The 16333-nt window shown below is 46.4% G+C and overlaps 1 protein-coding gene across 28 annotated transcripts in view; it reads right to left on the bottom strand.

The window, feature by feature from the left end:
- ABI1 (abl interactor 1) overlaps positions 1-16042 on the bottom strand; it is an 86905-nt gene extending 70863 nt beyond the window's left edge. For 19 of the 28 annotated variants that reach the window (XM_040988125.1, XM_040988115.1, XM_040988126.1 and 16 more), the window contains exon 1: positions 15811-16031. In XM_040988125.1, coding sequence (XP_040844059.1) covers positions 15811-15927 — 117 coding nt within the window. In that variant the 5' untranslated portion in view covers positions 15928-16031. Of the gene's footprint in view, positions 1-15810 lie in introns of all 28 variants that reach the window. The other 9 variants (XM_040988119.1, XM_040988117.1, XM_040988107.1 and 6 more) reach the window with 6 other exon arrangements.
- Positions 16043-16333: the final 291 nt, after the last annotated feature.

Genomic DNA, 16333 nt, shown 5'->3' with positions numbered 1-16333 from the left:
AAAAATAGCATTCTCTTCTACAGAGAATATTTATTTATTTAAATACAAATACTACAGCTCAACTTTCCTTCCCCTAAGTTTAAGGCATTATAATCTATCATTCAATGGTTTTTATACAACTATATTATAAATAATATGTACAATACAATACCACATCATAGTAACTAGCAGAGAATCATCAACATAATAGGCAACTAAACACTGCTGGGAGCTGAGGCTGCAGTGTAGGGTAAAGCTGCCACCTGTGATGGCAGCATTCCATATGGATACCAATTAAAGTCCTGGGTGTTCCACTTCTGATCCAGCCCCCTGGGAAAGCACAGAGGACAGCCCAAGTACTTGGACTCCATCACCCATCTGGGAAGCCTGGATGAAGTTCCTGGTTCCTGGCTTCAAACTGGACCAACTCCTACCAATGCAGCCATTTAGGGAATGGACCAACAGATGAAAGATCTCTTTGTCTCCCTCCACCCAAACACACACACACACACACACACACACACACACACACACACACACACACACACACACACACACACACACACACACACCTGTAACTCTACCTTTCAAATACATAAAAATAAACTTTTAAAAACAAAAAGAAAGAAAACCTGTTTGCTGAACGAATGTCATCCTGACTGCTCAGTTCAACGGAGCCTTATATCCTCAAAGGTTCCATCTTTCCAGAGAAGCAGCCACACCTTTTAGATGATTCACCATCTCTAGGCCAGTCTCTCCCAATGTCTCCTGAAACCCTTCCAATCTGTAGTCTTCTTCCACTCTGTACTTCACTCCAAACAAAATTAACCCTTCCAAAAGTAAAAATTATAATCTCAATCCACTGCTTAAAACTTGGAATCCCTTCTCATCAGCTTCAGAGAAGATCAAAATCCTTAACACGGCCCCTAAAGTCCCGTGTGTGTAGCTCCTACAAGCTCCTTACAAAGCCCTCCTCTTCAGGCACTCACAGAGCCTGTACACGTGCTGCCTGCCCTGTAAAACCACTGCCTACCTCTCCTCAGGTCGCCTGTTGCCCTATGTTCACATTTCTGTCTCACCTCCTATGTTACTATGAAACACCTGATGTCAAAATCCATCTTCTCTAAACAGCTTGTATACATATATAAAACTCAGATATAATTAATAGCTTGTAATTTATTTAACCACAGAGAAGCACTGCAAATCAGGGCAGAGATTAGATCTGATTGTCAAAACACATCCAGACACATAACAGGCAGTAGGAAGTTGCTGAGTAACTGAGTAGTTGACAAACTAAAATATTCTGTCTCAGTGTGAAGCAAGTACAGATGATCATGTATTATTACTATCTTGGAACTCCTGTGGCTCCAACTTTGTGATATCATAAATTCTGCCACTTTCAATGGGTTGTCTGTGGCACTTTGATTATTCTAAAGAAAGAGAGAGGACATCACCAGCCCATGCTTCCACTATATAAAGCAAAACCTGAATATTATTAATTGCAGTGGAACACAGAGGTGCAAAAAACAAACAGATTTCTCAAAACTTTTGAAACACAAAAAATTTGTGGCTAAAGTCCTACCTTTGCAGGTTCCACAATCCCATATGGGTGCCACTTCCCACCCAACTCCCTGCTTGTGGCCTGGGAAAGCAGTCAAGAACAGCCCCAAGGCTTTGGGACTCTGCACCCATGTGGGAGACCCAGAAGAAGGTCCTGGCTCCCTGGCTTCAGGCTTCAGATCTATTCATCCCTGGCTACTGAGGCCACTTGGGGAGTGAACCAGCAGATAGAAGATCTTTCTCTGTCTCTCCTGCTCTCTATAAATCTGACTTTCCAGTCAATAAAACTAAACATTATACATATAAGAGGAAAAAATGCCAAAAAAAAAAAAAGAATCAAAGTGTACCCTCCATTTTTATCCTTTTCTCCCACTTCAGTTGGGTCAGTCTCATCAAATGTTAAACATATAGGGCTGGAGTTGTGTAACCCCAACAACCTATATGGGAGCTGGTTTGTGTCCTGGCTTCTCAATTTTCAATTCAGCTTCCCTCTGTTGTGCCTAGGAAAGCAGATGATAGCCCAAGTACCTGGGCTCCTGCCACCCACAAGCAGACTGAAATAGAGTTCCAGGCTCCTGACTTCCATGTGCGAGCTCCAACCATAGCAGCCATTTGGGATGCAGCACCCCATACAGGAGTACCTAAGATCCAGCCCCCTCAATTCCGCTTTCCAATTACAGCATTCCTGTTAATATGCTCCCTCGGAGGCAGTACAAAATGGCTAGAACTGTTAAATCCCTGACACTAATGCAGAAGACCCAGATGAAATTCTAGGCTCCTGGCTTCAGCCTGGCCCAGGTCTGGCTACCATGAGCAGTTAGGGAATATATCAGCAGATAGTTGTCACTGGGGATGTATGTATCCCCATCAGAATGTTGGGTTGAGTCCTGGCTACTCCATGCTTCTGATCCAGCTTCTTGCTAATGCACCTGGGATGCAGTGGATGATGGCTGACTACTTAGGTTCCTGCCAACTCATGGGAGACTGGATGGAATTTCTGAGTTCTGGATTTTGGTCGGACCTAGCTCCAGCTTTTTGAGAGCTTGGGGAGTGAACCAGCAAGTAGAATATGCATGCATGTGTCTGTCTCTTCTATCTCTATCTACCTATCTATCTATTTCCACTCCTTCCTACCTCCCTTTATCCCCGTCTTTCAAATAAAACAATTTTAAAAAGCTTGTGAAACTTGTTTTTTCACATGTTACTTCAAAAATGACTGTCAAGGGCCTGGTGCAGTAGCCTACTGGCTAAAGTCCTCACCTTGAACATGCCAGGATCCCATATGAGCACCAGTTCCTGTCCCAGCAGCCGCGCTTCCCATCCAGTTCCCTGCTTGTGACCTGGGAAAGCAGTCAGGGACGGCCCAAAGCCTTGGGACCCTACACCTGTGTGGGACACCTGGAAGGAGCCCCAGGCTCCTGGCTTCGGATCAGCTCAGCTCCAGCCATTTTGGCCATTTGGGGAGTCAATCATCGGATAGAAGATCTTCTACTGTCTCTCCTCCTCTCTGTATATTTTAACTGTCCAATAAAAATAAATAAACCTTAAAAAAAAATGACTGCCAAAAACTGTGGTTGTTGACGTGGATATCTGGTAGACATCTTCCTGAAAATGAACAAGATGAAGCTTGTACTTCAAGGAAAATAACTGCAGTATTTTTCACCAGGAATAAAACTCAAGCTTTCAAGAAAAACAAACAAACAACAATAACAAAAAGAACAGAATTTTAGAAAACATAAGCACCAGTATGAGCTTGGAAGATTTTCAAAACTTATAGTTTTACTGAGATCTATGGTATTATTACTGAATGAATGAGATTTTTTTTTCCAGTTACTAATGAATGGATCAACATTCAGATCTCAGTAATTTAGTAAACAAATACTTCCAAATGATCCATGCAATTAACTTTAACATAATGGATTATAAAATGTCCAGTGATACTATTTCAGAGTTCAAGTGGCAAAGTTTTATTAATTTGACTTATTTGAATAGCAGAAAGACAAAGGCCTCCTACCCGCCCAATAACAACCCAAGTGATCAAAACAGAGCTGAGACAGGCGGAACCAGAAGCTCCACGTGCATCTCCCATCTGGAGGGCAGGATCCTAACTACTTAGAGCCAGCACCTGCTGCCTCCCAGGGTAAAAACTCACAGAAGCTGCAGAGTGGAGGCAGGACTCAAACCCAGACACTCTTTTGTGGCAAGTACACACCCCAAGAAGCACGTTAAGCATTATGCTAAGTTCTAATACAATAGCAAAGAAAATGAACCACAATTGTATGCATGAGTTATAACTTCCAAACTTTTTCCAACCACCTAACCATGCGAGGTTTGATTTTCTGCAAAATACCTCAACCCAAATAAAATACTAGGTTCAACATACAAGATGTCAGAATTGAACTTTTATAAGCCACTGAGATTTGCAAAAAAAAATGTTTATGACAGTCTTATGAGCATTCTGTTTCAGAAAACTATGCTTTTCATAATATATTACACTACAAATAAACTCTCTAGATGTTCTTAACGCATGATTCAAATGCTCAGTTTTAATTTTTAATACCGTAAAACACTGATAGATATATGCTACCTAAAAACAGTTCAAAGTTCTCAGGAATTTTTAAGGATGTACAAGAGTATTGCAGCATAGGTACTATCAATCCATAGTGTGAAAAATTCTCAAGAGATAAAGGGCAAGAAAGGGTGTCACAACCACTAAACCTGCGACTCCTCTGATTGCAAGAGCCAGCATCCCATATGGGAGCCCATCCATGTCCCACCCAGTTCCCTGGGAAAGCAGTTGAGGATGGCCCAAAGCCTTGGGACCCTAAACCTACATGGGAGTCCTGGAAGAGGCTCCTGGCTCCTGGTTTCGGATCAGCTCAGCTCCGGCCCTTGCAGCCACTTGGGGAGTGAACCAGCAGGTGGAAGATGTTTCTCTCTGTAGATCTGCCTTTCCAATAAAAATAAACTTTAAAAAAAAAAAAAAAAAGATAAAGAGGGCCCAGAGTTGTGATGCAGCGAGTTAAGCCACGGATGTGACACAGGTCTCCCCAATCAGAACACCTATTTGAGTCCTAGCCACTCTGCTTCTGTTCCAGCTGCCACCTAGTGTGCACCCAAGGAGGCGGCATATGATTGCTCAAGACACCTGCTACTATGTGAGAGACCCCACACGGGGGACCTGGCTCCTGGCTCCACACTGACCGGCCCTGGCTGCTGGGCCATCTGGTGAGTGAACCAGTGAATCCAAGATCATCTGTGTGAGCATGTGTGTTGTGTAAAAGATAAACAAAGACATTCTAATTTAAAATATTCTCACTGATTTTAACAAGAATTTGAAAGCATTTAAGAGGAATTATGCAATTCATAAACAATTTGAATTAAGTCATTTACTGAAAAACCTACTTACTCAGTGTCTATCTTAATTACAAGGAGGTAGACATTTAAATGTGGCATCTACTAAAAATAAACTAGAATAGATGCAACTAAATCAAACTCATTTTTCAGAGAAACTGAAGAACCAACTTTGAAAAAAAATTCTAGGAAAGACATTTCAGGGTTGCAGCCCTAGAAAAAACTGCCAGAACTGTCACTTCAGTCATAATCTACTTCAAACTCATCCTTTCACAGAAGATAAAAGAGAATTAGGAACTTGTTTAGAGGCAAGTCATTTGTGACAGAATGGGGATTAAAATCAAAATTCCAGTATTGTATAGTCTGATAATACAGGAATAAGCAAAATTATGGTCCATCTTTTTTGGATACTGACATCAAAAATGAATCAAGAATGTCCAAAGAGAAAAACAAGAATATAGCTGGGATTCTACGGGAGCTGACACAGTGGGACAGGGAAACAGTGTCTAAGGAAGAAAGCAATATTTTTTTTTTTACTGTTATCTTCCAATATCTTTATCACTGTCCTCCTCCACTGAGGACTCCAGTTGCTGGAACACTAACCCTCTGCAACATCTACTATTGTTCTTAGCAGTGTCACTCACTCAGAAAACCCACCCAAGGGCAAGGCAAGCAGAGCCACCCTGGAGGTTTTCCCACATCCTTGGATGCAGAAGGTCCAAGACTGGGCTTCGGAAGGCTGGTTGGATGGGGTACTCAAGCACTCCCAGGCACAGAGATTGCTCAGGGGAAAAGGCAGAAGGCTGTGTGAGAGGGAGGACCACTGAGGGAGGGTGTTACAGGTGAGGACTGACTTCTAAGGGACTTCCATCAACAAGACCATTATACTTGCAGGTAAGTGAGGTGACTGAAACCAAATGGATTGGAGGGGGGAAGCTGGAAGAACTTTATCGGTCGGACAGATACACCAACCAATTCAGTGGACCTGAGCTAGGCTGGTTAGCATGGATCACCACTGACCACCTCTCACCAACGCACACTAAAGTTAGGGCTGGGGAACCTACCTGGCAGGGTTAGATAACAGTACCCACCACGAGTGCAGCAAAAGGGGATAGATAATGTTAGGCTGGGCCATGACAGTGACCAGCACATGAGAGAACCAGGTCTGGGGACAGGTTCTGGGGAGATATGCAGGCTCCTGTGGAACTGGAATTACCACTGGTTTGCTTGAGCTGGTGGCAGAATCAGGATGAGCCAGGTATGATCATGGAACCCTCTGACACTCATGGGTACTGGGATAGAGTACAGGCCAGGCTGCAGCACCCACAGGCACACCCAAGAATGGGGTGTGGGTGGGCTAGGCCTCAATACCCAACAGCTCATGTAAAGGCCAGGACAGAGGGCAGACCACGCCAAGTGGGGAGCCTAGCACCCACTGGCACATGTGAGATCTGGGTCCGGGAATGGGCCTGGTGGGGGAACTTGAGAAACTCCTCTGGTGGGCTATACCTCCTGCCGGTGAGCATGTGATTCAGGCCTGGGTATTGGTCAGGCTGAGCAAGGTAGCTCCACCCACTGGCAAGTGTGTGGGTTGAAGTTGGACTTTAGAGCCGAGCAAATCTTAGCCCACTGGCATGTGCAGGAGCCAGGCTGGAATATGGGGCCTGCCAGGCTATGCTACCACACCTACTGATTTGCATGAGCTAAGGATGAGAACAGACTGGGCAGGGCTGGGATGCAGCACCCCCCAGCCAGAGTTGGGACTGGGAACAGGCCAGGTCAGGACAGGCTACAGCATCTGATGACAAAGGCCAAGATGGAGGATGGGCCATACTGACTAGATTACAACAACCGCTGGCAGGTGAAAGATCTGTGGTTGGGAACAGGCCTGGTTGGGGAACCTAGGGGATGTCCCAGCTGGGTTGTGGTTCCCACTGGTGAGTGTGAGACCTGGATTGGGGGCAGCAGACTGTGCTGGACATGGTTGCAGTATCCCTCAGCATGGGTATGGAGTGGGTCTGGGGTGTGCCAGTCTGAGCTAGACTCCAGCACCCATTGGTGCTCATGAGAGCCAGGGTGGGTGTAGGACAGACTATGCTAGGTCTTCGCTCCCGCTGAACCACGCAAGAGCTGGGTCTGGATGTGGACCAGGTGTGGCTGGGCTGTAGCATCAAACAGTAAGAACCAGAATGTATATGGACCAGTTAGACAAGGCCACTGTATCTGCCAGGACAAGAGGTAAATTAAATCAGTCTGGGCCAGGGAAGTACCCGTGTGCACGAGATCTGCCACTGGAGGAGACTTGATAGCAGAGCTTGGACACAGTCCATGCAGGTAAGTGCAAGAATCACGATAGGGAACAGCCCAGCCCAAGCCAGGTTACAGTACCCACTGGCTTACATGTGGATCAGGTCTGGGGGCGGGCGAGGTTGGCCCAGTTCATAACACCCACTGGCAGATCCAGAACCAGAATGGGGTGTAGAACAGGCTGGGTAGGACTGCAACACCAGCCAGTTCACATTAGGGCCAAGACTGGGATTTGGCTAAGCTGGGCTAGGTTGCAGTACCCACTGGCAATGCCAAGGTGAGGTGGGCCATGCCAAAGTGGCCCACAGCACCCACCAACTACATGGACCCAGGGTGGGGGTAGTGTGAACCCAGTGAGGGTACTGCAAGGGGCTCCCCAGTTGGGCCACTGCTCCCACTGGTAAGCATGGGAACTGACATAGGAGCAGACCAGGCCAGGTAGGGCTATAACACCTGTTGGCCAGCATGTAAGCTCAGTCAGGGCAGAATCAGGCTGGGTTAGTCAACTGTACCCACTGGTGCATACATAAGCCAGAGTAAGTACAGGCTGGCTGGGTTTCGCTGCAGCATCAGCTGGCAGGTGCTGGGACTGTGGGGGGGGGGGGGGCAAATCCTGTCAAGCTAGATTGTAGAACCACTTGGAAGGTGTAAGAGCAAGGACTGAGAGTGGGCCCAGTAGGAAATAGTAGGGACCTCTCTGATAGGCTGCAACTCCCATTGGTGAGCATGAGAACCAGGACTGGGGGCAGACCTGGCTAGATAAGCAGTGGCACCTACGGGCATGAGTATGGGCTGGATAATGGGTTCAGGTGGGCTAAGCTAGACTTCAACACCCATTGACACATACAAGAGGTGAGTGGAATGTAGAACAGACTGGACCAGTCAGCTGTATATACTGTCAAGCTCAGGAAACAGGGATAGGAACAGGCCTGTTGGGGATTAATGGGGGTCACTCCGACCAGGCTGCAGCTCCCAGTGGTGCATGTGAGGGCCAACCAAATGTGTAGTAGGCAGGATTGGGCTGGACCACAGCACCCACTGGATTACATAAAACATGGGGCTGGAGACAGAACCGATCTAGCAATGGCAACTACCAGTGTATGCACAGTGATAGCAACCTAAGACTTGTAATCACAAGATCATATTCATATTCTCTCTCTCTTTTTCTAACAGTGGATAGAAGCATGCTCTCTCTGCCGCTCCCCCATCAACCATCACTCCGTTCCACTTGCCATCTTCTCCTTGCAATTTTGACCTTCAAAATAAGTTAAATCTTGGAAAAATAAGAGAATATTTAAACAGCATATGGTGAGTAGAAGAATAACCTAATGAGGGAAATATACCACAATCACTGAGCTATCTTGAGTGGCATGATGATTTCAAAATGGAAACCATGTACCCTGCTTACCATACTGCTTGCTTAAAATAAGCATTTTCAAATACAAGTTGCTAACATCTGCACTAAGAAGTATCTTTTCCTGTATAAAGCAACACATACATTTCTGATGATTAACCAGAAGCATTACTTCCCTGTGGGCTAAATAAATAGATGGGTTTCAAAAGAGTTTCACAAGGGACTGACAAATGCTCAATTGGCTAATCCTCTACGTGCAAGCACCAGTATTCCATACAGGTGCCACTTCATGTCCTGGCTGCCCTGTTTTTGAGCCAGCTCCCTGCTTGTGTCCTGGGAAAGCAGTGGATGAGGGCCCAAGTGCACAGGCCCTGCAACCATGTGGAAGACTCAGATTAACTTCCTGGTTCCTGGATTCAACATGACCAAGCCAAGCCAGTGTAGCAATCTGGGGAGTGAAACTGCAGAAGGAAATACTGCCTCACTCAAGCTAATGCTCTCTGTCTCTCCCTTTCACCCTCTCTATCTGTAACTTCACCTTTCAAATAAATACACTAATTTTCATATATATCGTTATATTAACATATTATATACACATGTATATGTGTATGTATGTATCGAATGCAAGGCAAGGATTCAGTCATTGAGCCATCACAACAGACCCTCAAAAACATTTTAAACATAGTATTTTAGCTATTACACTTTTGTTCTCTTTAAGTTTCAAGTAAATAAAAACTTGTTCTAATATGGAGCTGGCAAGGTAGTTCAACAGATTAATTCTCCACCTGCTGTGCCAAGATCTCATGCGGGTGCCAGTTTGTGTCCCAACTGCTCCACTTCCCATCCAGCTCCCTGCTTATAGTAGAGCAGTAGAGGATGGTCCAAAGCCTTGGACCCTACAGACACACATGGAAGATCCAGATGAAGCTCCTGGCTTCAAGTCAGCTCAGCTCAGCCGTTGTAGCCATATGGAGAATAAACTAGTAGATGAGACATCTCTATCTCTCTCTCTCTCTCTATCTATCTATCTCTCTCTCTCTCTCTCTCTCTCTCTCCATCCTTCTCTGAAAATGTGCCTTTCAAATAAAAATAAACATTTTCGAAAACAAGGAATTTGCTCTAATTAAAAGTGACTGAGAATATACATCTATAGAGCCTGCATGCTGTTTCCTTTAGGCTCTCAGTAAGAATTCACATTTAATAATTAGCCTCACAGATTTTTCAAAGAGAAGGAAAGACAAAGATCTTCCATCCACTTCCAACCGGCGCTTGCAAAGTAAGGATTTAGCCACTAAGCCAATACACCAGGCCCTATTTCAGTAATTTCCTGAAGACTTTCCAAAAGACAGAAATAAGCTAACACTGAGAATACAAACAGACTGAAACTAAATCTAAATGCCACATGTGAAGCTCTTAGTACTAAAGTCACAAAAAAAGAAAAATAACAGAGAGGACATTAGCTTAACACAAACTTTCAAAAATAGCCCTAAAAATATTCAGTATTCTCTCTGAGACTACCATTGGCAAGAATGGAAGATATTACACAGTATCAACATTCCTGAGAACTGATACATTTGGTCAGCTCCTCCTCTACCCAAGGCATGTCATGCTCGACAACAGCATTAACAAGCCTGCTATGACATGATACGGCCAATTTAACAATTAACTGGGTAGCTCCCATAAAATTATGCAAGTCCGTATTTCACAAATTTACACTCCCAACCTATATCTTTAATTTTGCTAGCAACTGTTTTTCTCAAATTTCAATTCTTGGGAAGTCAGATCTACAAAGAGAAGGAGAGAGAATGAAAGATCCTCTGTCCACTGGTTCACTCTCCAAGTGGTCACAGTGGTCAGGGCTTAGCTGATCCGGAGCCTCCTCTGGGACTCCCACACACATATAGTGCTCCAAGGTCCTGGGCCATCCTCGACTGCCTTCCCAGGTCACCAGCAGGGAGGTGGATAGGAAGTGGAGCAAGATCCAGGACCCTAGGCAGCGCCCAAAGGGGGATCCTAGCATGCAAGGAGGAAGACTTTACCACGCCAGGCCCTCAAAGTACAATTCTAACCATCCCACACTGTTTTCATTTTTCATTCATTTTGACTTGATTTTCCCCAAACCAGGCTTGTATAGAAATCACATTTACCCAAAATATTTCAGGAAATTTCCTGTTCATCGTTAATTGTTCTACAACCTCTTTTCAAAATCACTATTGCAACACTGATCAGAATACAAAGAAAAATAACAATAATAGGAGGATACAAAGGAAGGAAAAGCATTTGCGGAGCCCTGTGACTCCCATGGTACACCACTGCAAGTGCCAAGGCTACCATAGTTTGATCCCATCAATTATCTTTTGGTGACAATTACAAACATGTTTGTTCTTAAGCATTTGCAACTGGGGACTTTTATGCATCTCAACGTGAAAGGTCAGAGTGGTTGAGTTCACAGGCTTGCCCAACAAGAGCCTATTTATTCTGTGATCCTCCTGAATCAGTGTAAGTTCTACTCTGGGTAGAAGCAGTGCGACACAGGAAGAGCACACCCTGGATTCTGCCACAGTAACATACACATCCTGAGTCCCACCCCTCAGTGCTGCAGGATCAAGCAATTCTACGGGTTTTGAGTCCTGGTTGCCTCATCTATAAGACAGCAATGTCCATCATGGAGAATTTCTAAGGATTAAATCAATGTAACACAAAACAACCCCGGCCCCTACAGTGGCACAGCAAGCTAAGCAGCTGCATCCATTTGAGCAGACACTGGTGTAAGCACTGGCTGTCTGTTTCCAATCCAGCTATCAGCTAATGTACCTGGGATGGCAGAGGAAGGTGGCTCAAGTGCCAGATGAAGCTCCTGGTCCAGCCACAGTCACTGCAGCCATTTGGGGAGTGAAATAGCAGAGAGAAGACTTTCTCTCCTCTGTCTCTCCCTCTCTCTGTAACTCTGTCTCTCAAATAAATCCTTTAAAAAAGCAAATAAGACACATATTACTTCTCCAAAAAAGTAAAACCAGCAGAACTGTGACACACACACAGTAGGTGCTCAATAACAGAATAACTGTATTTCTACCCTTCTCTATTACCCTTTTTCCATATTGTCTTTTTATTCAAGAAATAGATGCCTTTCTTTAAAAAAAAGATTCTAGAATTTGTTTTGTAAGAGAAAGAGAGATCTCCCATCAGCTAGTTCATTCCTCAAATGGCCCCAACAGCCAGGGCTAAGTCAGGCTGAAGCTGGGAACCAGAAACTTCTTCTGGGTCTCCTGTGTGGGTACAGGGTCCCCAGGGCTTGGGTCACCCTCCACTCCTTTCCCAAGCCACTAGCAGGTAGCTGGATCAGCAGTGGAGCAGCCAGGACTGAAGTGGAGCATCCAGGACTCAGTCACCTATCTGGGATTCAGCAATGGCTTTACCCACTATGCTACAATGCCCTCCCCATCCTAACATTCTTCTTATCCCCTACGTTGTAGTAAGTAACCTACTCAAAACCTGTTTAAAAGAATTTACGATTTCAAATCAGAAAAATCTGAATTTCATTTTGGGCTTATAAATATTGAACTTTGATATTTAACATCTCTGAATCTTAGATATTCATCTCTAAAAAAAAAAACAGAATTGTGTAATTTACTGTTATAAACTGTACAGAATCACAAATGTTAATTTTTACTTACTCCAAAGTGCTTCCGTTCAAAAATATCTGCTTTGTGAAACTAAATGTGCAAAACCAAACAATGCCCCAGGAGAAATCAAACAAGCTAAACGATGTGGCTCAGAGTAGCACTCAACTTTATGCTCCCAAGCTTTAGAACCCACTCCTTAATTCAAAGCGGGCTCCTACTGGTGGGATTGCAAACAGGAAAAAAAGTAGTACACATTCAACAATGAAGCCTTCAGTGGTACCTTACCCACCCTAGCAGTGCACACCTCAAGAAACCTGCCTTAAGCAGTTCCACCTCCCCTTCCCTCAGCAATTCCCGAATATGTTTCAACTCAGGAGGGACTGTCCTTGACATAATCCACCAGAAACACTCAGTCTGCTCAGATCAAACAAAAGATCGTGTCTATAGCAATGTCTGTAGAAAAACCCTTGTACCTGCCTCGTGGTCATTTTTAAACACTGTCCTTGGGGGCTGTCTTTGAGCCTAGCAGTGATGATTGCTGAAAAATTGACTCCAAGCTGGCAGGCAGAACCGGTTCACACCCCCGGGGGCTCCTGCCACCCCCACAAGACCCGGCTGTCTGTCCCAATGCCCAACATCAGCCCCGTGCCCATAGCTGCCTAAGGCACCTGGAGAGTCAACTGGCAGAGGGAAGCCTCCTGCCCGCCTCTGCCTCTCCAATAAATGAAACCTTGTCCTTTTTAAGATAGTGGAGCCTTTTGACAAATTTTACTGCTAATAATACAATTTAGTAGTTACAGTCAATAGAATCCACAGAGCTAACAAACCACTCCAAAGACGCAATTGTGCTACAGCCAAAAGAACCTCCAGCTGACCGCCTTAACTGAACTGTAAGGCACTTTCAAACTGCAGGAAAAAAACTTTAAAAACTGAAAACTGAATTCTCAGGCTAAAAACCACCAAAGCAGGAATGTATCTCAACTCAGCTATTAGAAACTCTCAAAATACAAGTGATTGCACACTTTGCCCAAGATGCACTAATGGGGACACTTCAAAAGCTTTGTGAAAAAACTGAATTAAAAGATGATCTTATGTTGATGCAAAAAAGTTTCTGCGATTTACACATAGCTTTTTCGTGGAGATCCCTCATGTTTCACAGTGTTAGTCACAGCTCAGTCAGGGTCACAAGCGGATACAGAAAGATCTCAACAGATGTTCCTCTATTTCCAGCACTATTCAATCCCCCGTGGCGCCAAAGTCAGCAGCACCAAGCCCTGCCTGCCTTCCTTAGCTTGTCAGAGTGCAATGGCCTGAACTACCTGGGCAGGCAACCACAGAATGGCTCCTGTCACCGAACATAAAGGCTACAAGGTAATTAACAACCTCATGTTTATTCCTCCCCTGTCCCCAGGTAAAATCAGAACACCTCACTGCTGTCAGCCTTGAAAAGACCAATTTAGAGGGCCACTAACAATGGCTCCCTCCTGGCACCCTGCGAGTCCCTCACCAGTTTACAAGAGAAATAATGGGACTCTATCCTAAAGAGGAAAAACTACCGGTGAGGTTTTAAGGTGCCTCAAAGTTACACCAGGATGGTGGGAAGTGGAAGAAATGGGGCCAAGCAAGGGGAGGAAATACAGGAAAGCTCAGGCTACCTGCAGAAGAGATAGTCAAGGGACAGGTTAAAACAGGCTCCCAGTTGCAACAGTTGCCAACGCGAAGCAGTCAGCACACCATATACTTGTAAGATTTCCCAACATGCAAAACAAACTACACCCTCCCCTTCTACCAAAGCCCTTGCTGCGCCTTTTACAGAAAAGAAACACGATTTAACTTTCTGCGCTTCCCCTCCAACTTTCAAAATCTTAAAACGTTCAGCGAATTAAGGTTTGCTTCATTTTCAAGTCTCTTCACATTAAACAAAACGGAAGTTGCCTATTTTTAATACTGCTAAATGACAAAAATCACTTCAACTGGCAGACTATCTCCACATTTCTACAAGATTTAAATTTAAAAAATGAAAGACTAAATATCAAGTTTGCAAACACAGCAGACATGGCAGGCGTTCAACACTTGGAGAATTTATCAGTAAAATTCCTAAAATAAAAGCTGGGGGGGGGGGGGCAGGGAAGAAAGCGGAGAATGACCAAGATAAATTCCTAGGGGAGCTACTGAAGATCCACTGCTACTAATATGGAAACTGGAAAATACTCAAAATACTTTTGAAACAATTTCCCTAAAATTCAGTGGGAAAGCATTAGCCAACACAGAGGCTACTGGTTCTTAAAAAAAAAAAATCACATAGGACTGAATGCTTTTCCTTCACACTGCAGGCCTGACCTTCCAAAGCACGTTTTGCTCTGGCCTCACCAACAACCAAGTGTATGGGTGGCGGGGGTGTTTCCACGATATTGCCACTTTTATTTGCCTCTCAGCAAACTGCTGGTTTCCCAGATCTGTGAAAAACGAACGACCACACATATAATTCACTTCCACACCTTCAAATTAAAGCAAAAGAGCATCTGTCACATATAAGGCCTCCCCCCACTCCAGGATTTTCTGAGAAAAAAAAAATCCACACTTGACGGTGCGGTTCGGCAAGCCGAGCGCGACTCTTAACCATGTACTTAGGGTGGGTGAGAGAGAGAAAACTCGGCTGGACAGCAGCCGGCAGGGCCACCATCCTATTTTAAGTTACTCAAGAAACCCACAGTTGAAGAACTTTTGGGGGGCGGGGAGGGAAGAGCGAATCATTAGAAGACATTTTCCCCCTAGTAGCTTCGTTCCACTGGGGGGGTTTGCTTCTATTATGGAGAGCACCCCCCCCCTCACTCTCTTTCTCTCCAATACCAGAAGGGGAAGTGCAGACAGCCGAGAAGAGGGCTGGGGGCGGCAGGATAGGGGGGTGACGAGCCGGGCCAGCGGGCAGGCGAGCAGCACACACCGTCCCCACTGAAGCAACTGCAAGATGCGCTTCTCCACCCACGCCCCACGCCCTCTCTTCCTCCAACTCCCCACGCCCGCTTCCCTCCGCTCCTCGGGTGCGATGGGGGGGGGGAGTCTGTGTAATGTGACTCATGACAAATTTTTTTTTAATAAATAAATAAATAAGAGACACACCCTCTGGGCTGGCCTGACATAATCGCCCCCACCCCACCCTCCTGCGCCGACCCACACACACACACACACACACCACACCACACACACCACACCACACACACACGGCGCAGAGTGGGGGAGCAGCCGAGCCGGCACACTGGGGAGCGGGGTGGGGGGCTGCTCCCCGACACGAGAGCCACCAGCCTGGGAAGAAGAGGAGGAAGGGGAGCAGAAGGTGGGCAGGGAGAACACCCCCCCGGAGGGGACGAAGTAGGATTGGGGGGACGCCGGGCGGCTCCCTCGCCCATTTTCTCCCTCTCCGCTTCTATCAGCCGCAACCACCGCAGTCACTTCCTGTATGGCAGCCCGAGTCCCCGAGGCCGGCCACTCGGGGGGTTAGGGCCGGGTTTGAGGTTTTCGGGGTTCGGGCAGTGCTCCCGTGAGGCACACACCCCCAGCGCCCCGGGCCCTCGCGCGGCGCCCAGACCCCCGGCCCCTGCCCACAGCCCGCCCCGGCGGCCAGGCGCGCCTCACCTGTATGTAGTTGTTCTCACAGTAGTCCGCCACCCGGGTCAGGTTCTGGTAACTCTCTATCAGCGCCCTCTTGCCGGACGGGATCTCCTCCTCTAGTAACATCTGCAGCTCGGCCATTTTCCACCGCTCCGCATCGCTTCCTCTCGCCTAGCAGCAGGGTCCGCCGAGGCGCCGCGCACCTCACCCCGAGCCCGGATCCGAGCCGCCTGCCCGCCCTCCCGCCTGGTATTGTGGGACGGCACCTCCTCCTCTTCCTCCTCACTCGCTCTGCGCCCGCCCCGCCACCCACTCCGCGCAGCCGCCCCAACCTCTCGCGAGATTTCAGGCGCCAGGGCGCCCTTCCCACACCCCCATCTCCGCCTCTCCCGTTCGCGATGCTTTCTGGGAATTGTAGTCCCCTGTACTCTGCTTCCCGCCTAGGGCGCATGCGTTTGAGGTGTTTTTCACAGTTCCGGAAAGGGGGCGCCACAGAGCGACTGCACAATGGCTGGCCAGACAAGTCTGAGACAACTTGGCAGAACTT

This window comes from Ochotona curzoniae, unplaced genomic scaffold (assembly GCF_017591425.1).
Source record: "Ochotona curzoniae isolate NIBS_2020 unplaced genomic scaffold, NIBS_Ocur_1.0 contig_4797, whole genome shotgun sequence".
Lineage (NCBI taxonomy): Eukaryota > Metazoa > Chordata > Mammalia > Lagomorpha > Ochotonidae > Ochotona > Ochotona curzoniae.
Note: the sequence above shows the minus strand (reverse complement) of the source record. Positions and strands in the feature narration are given on the sequence as shown.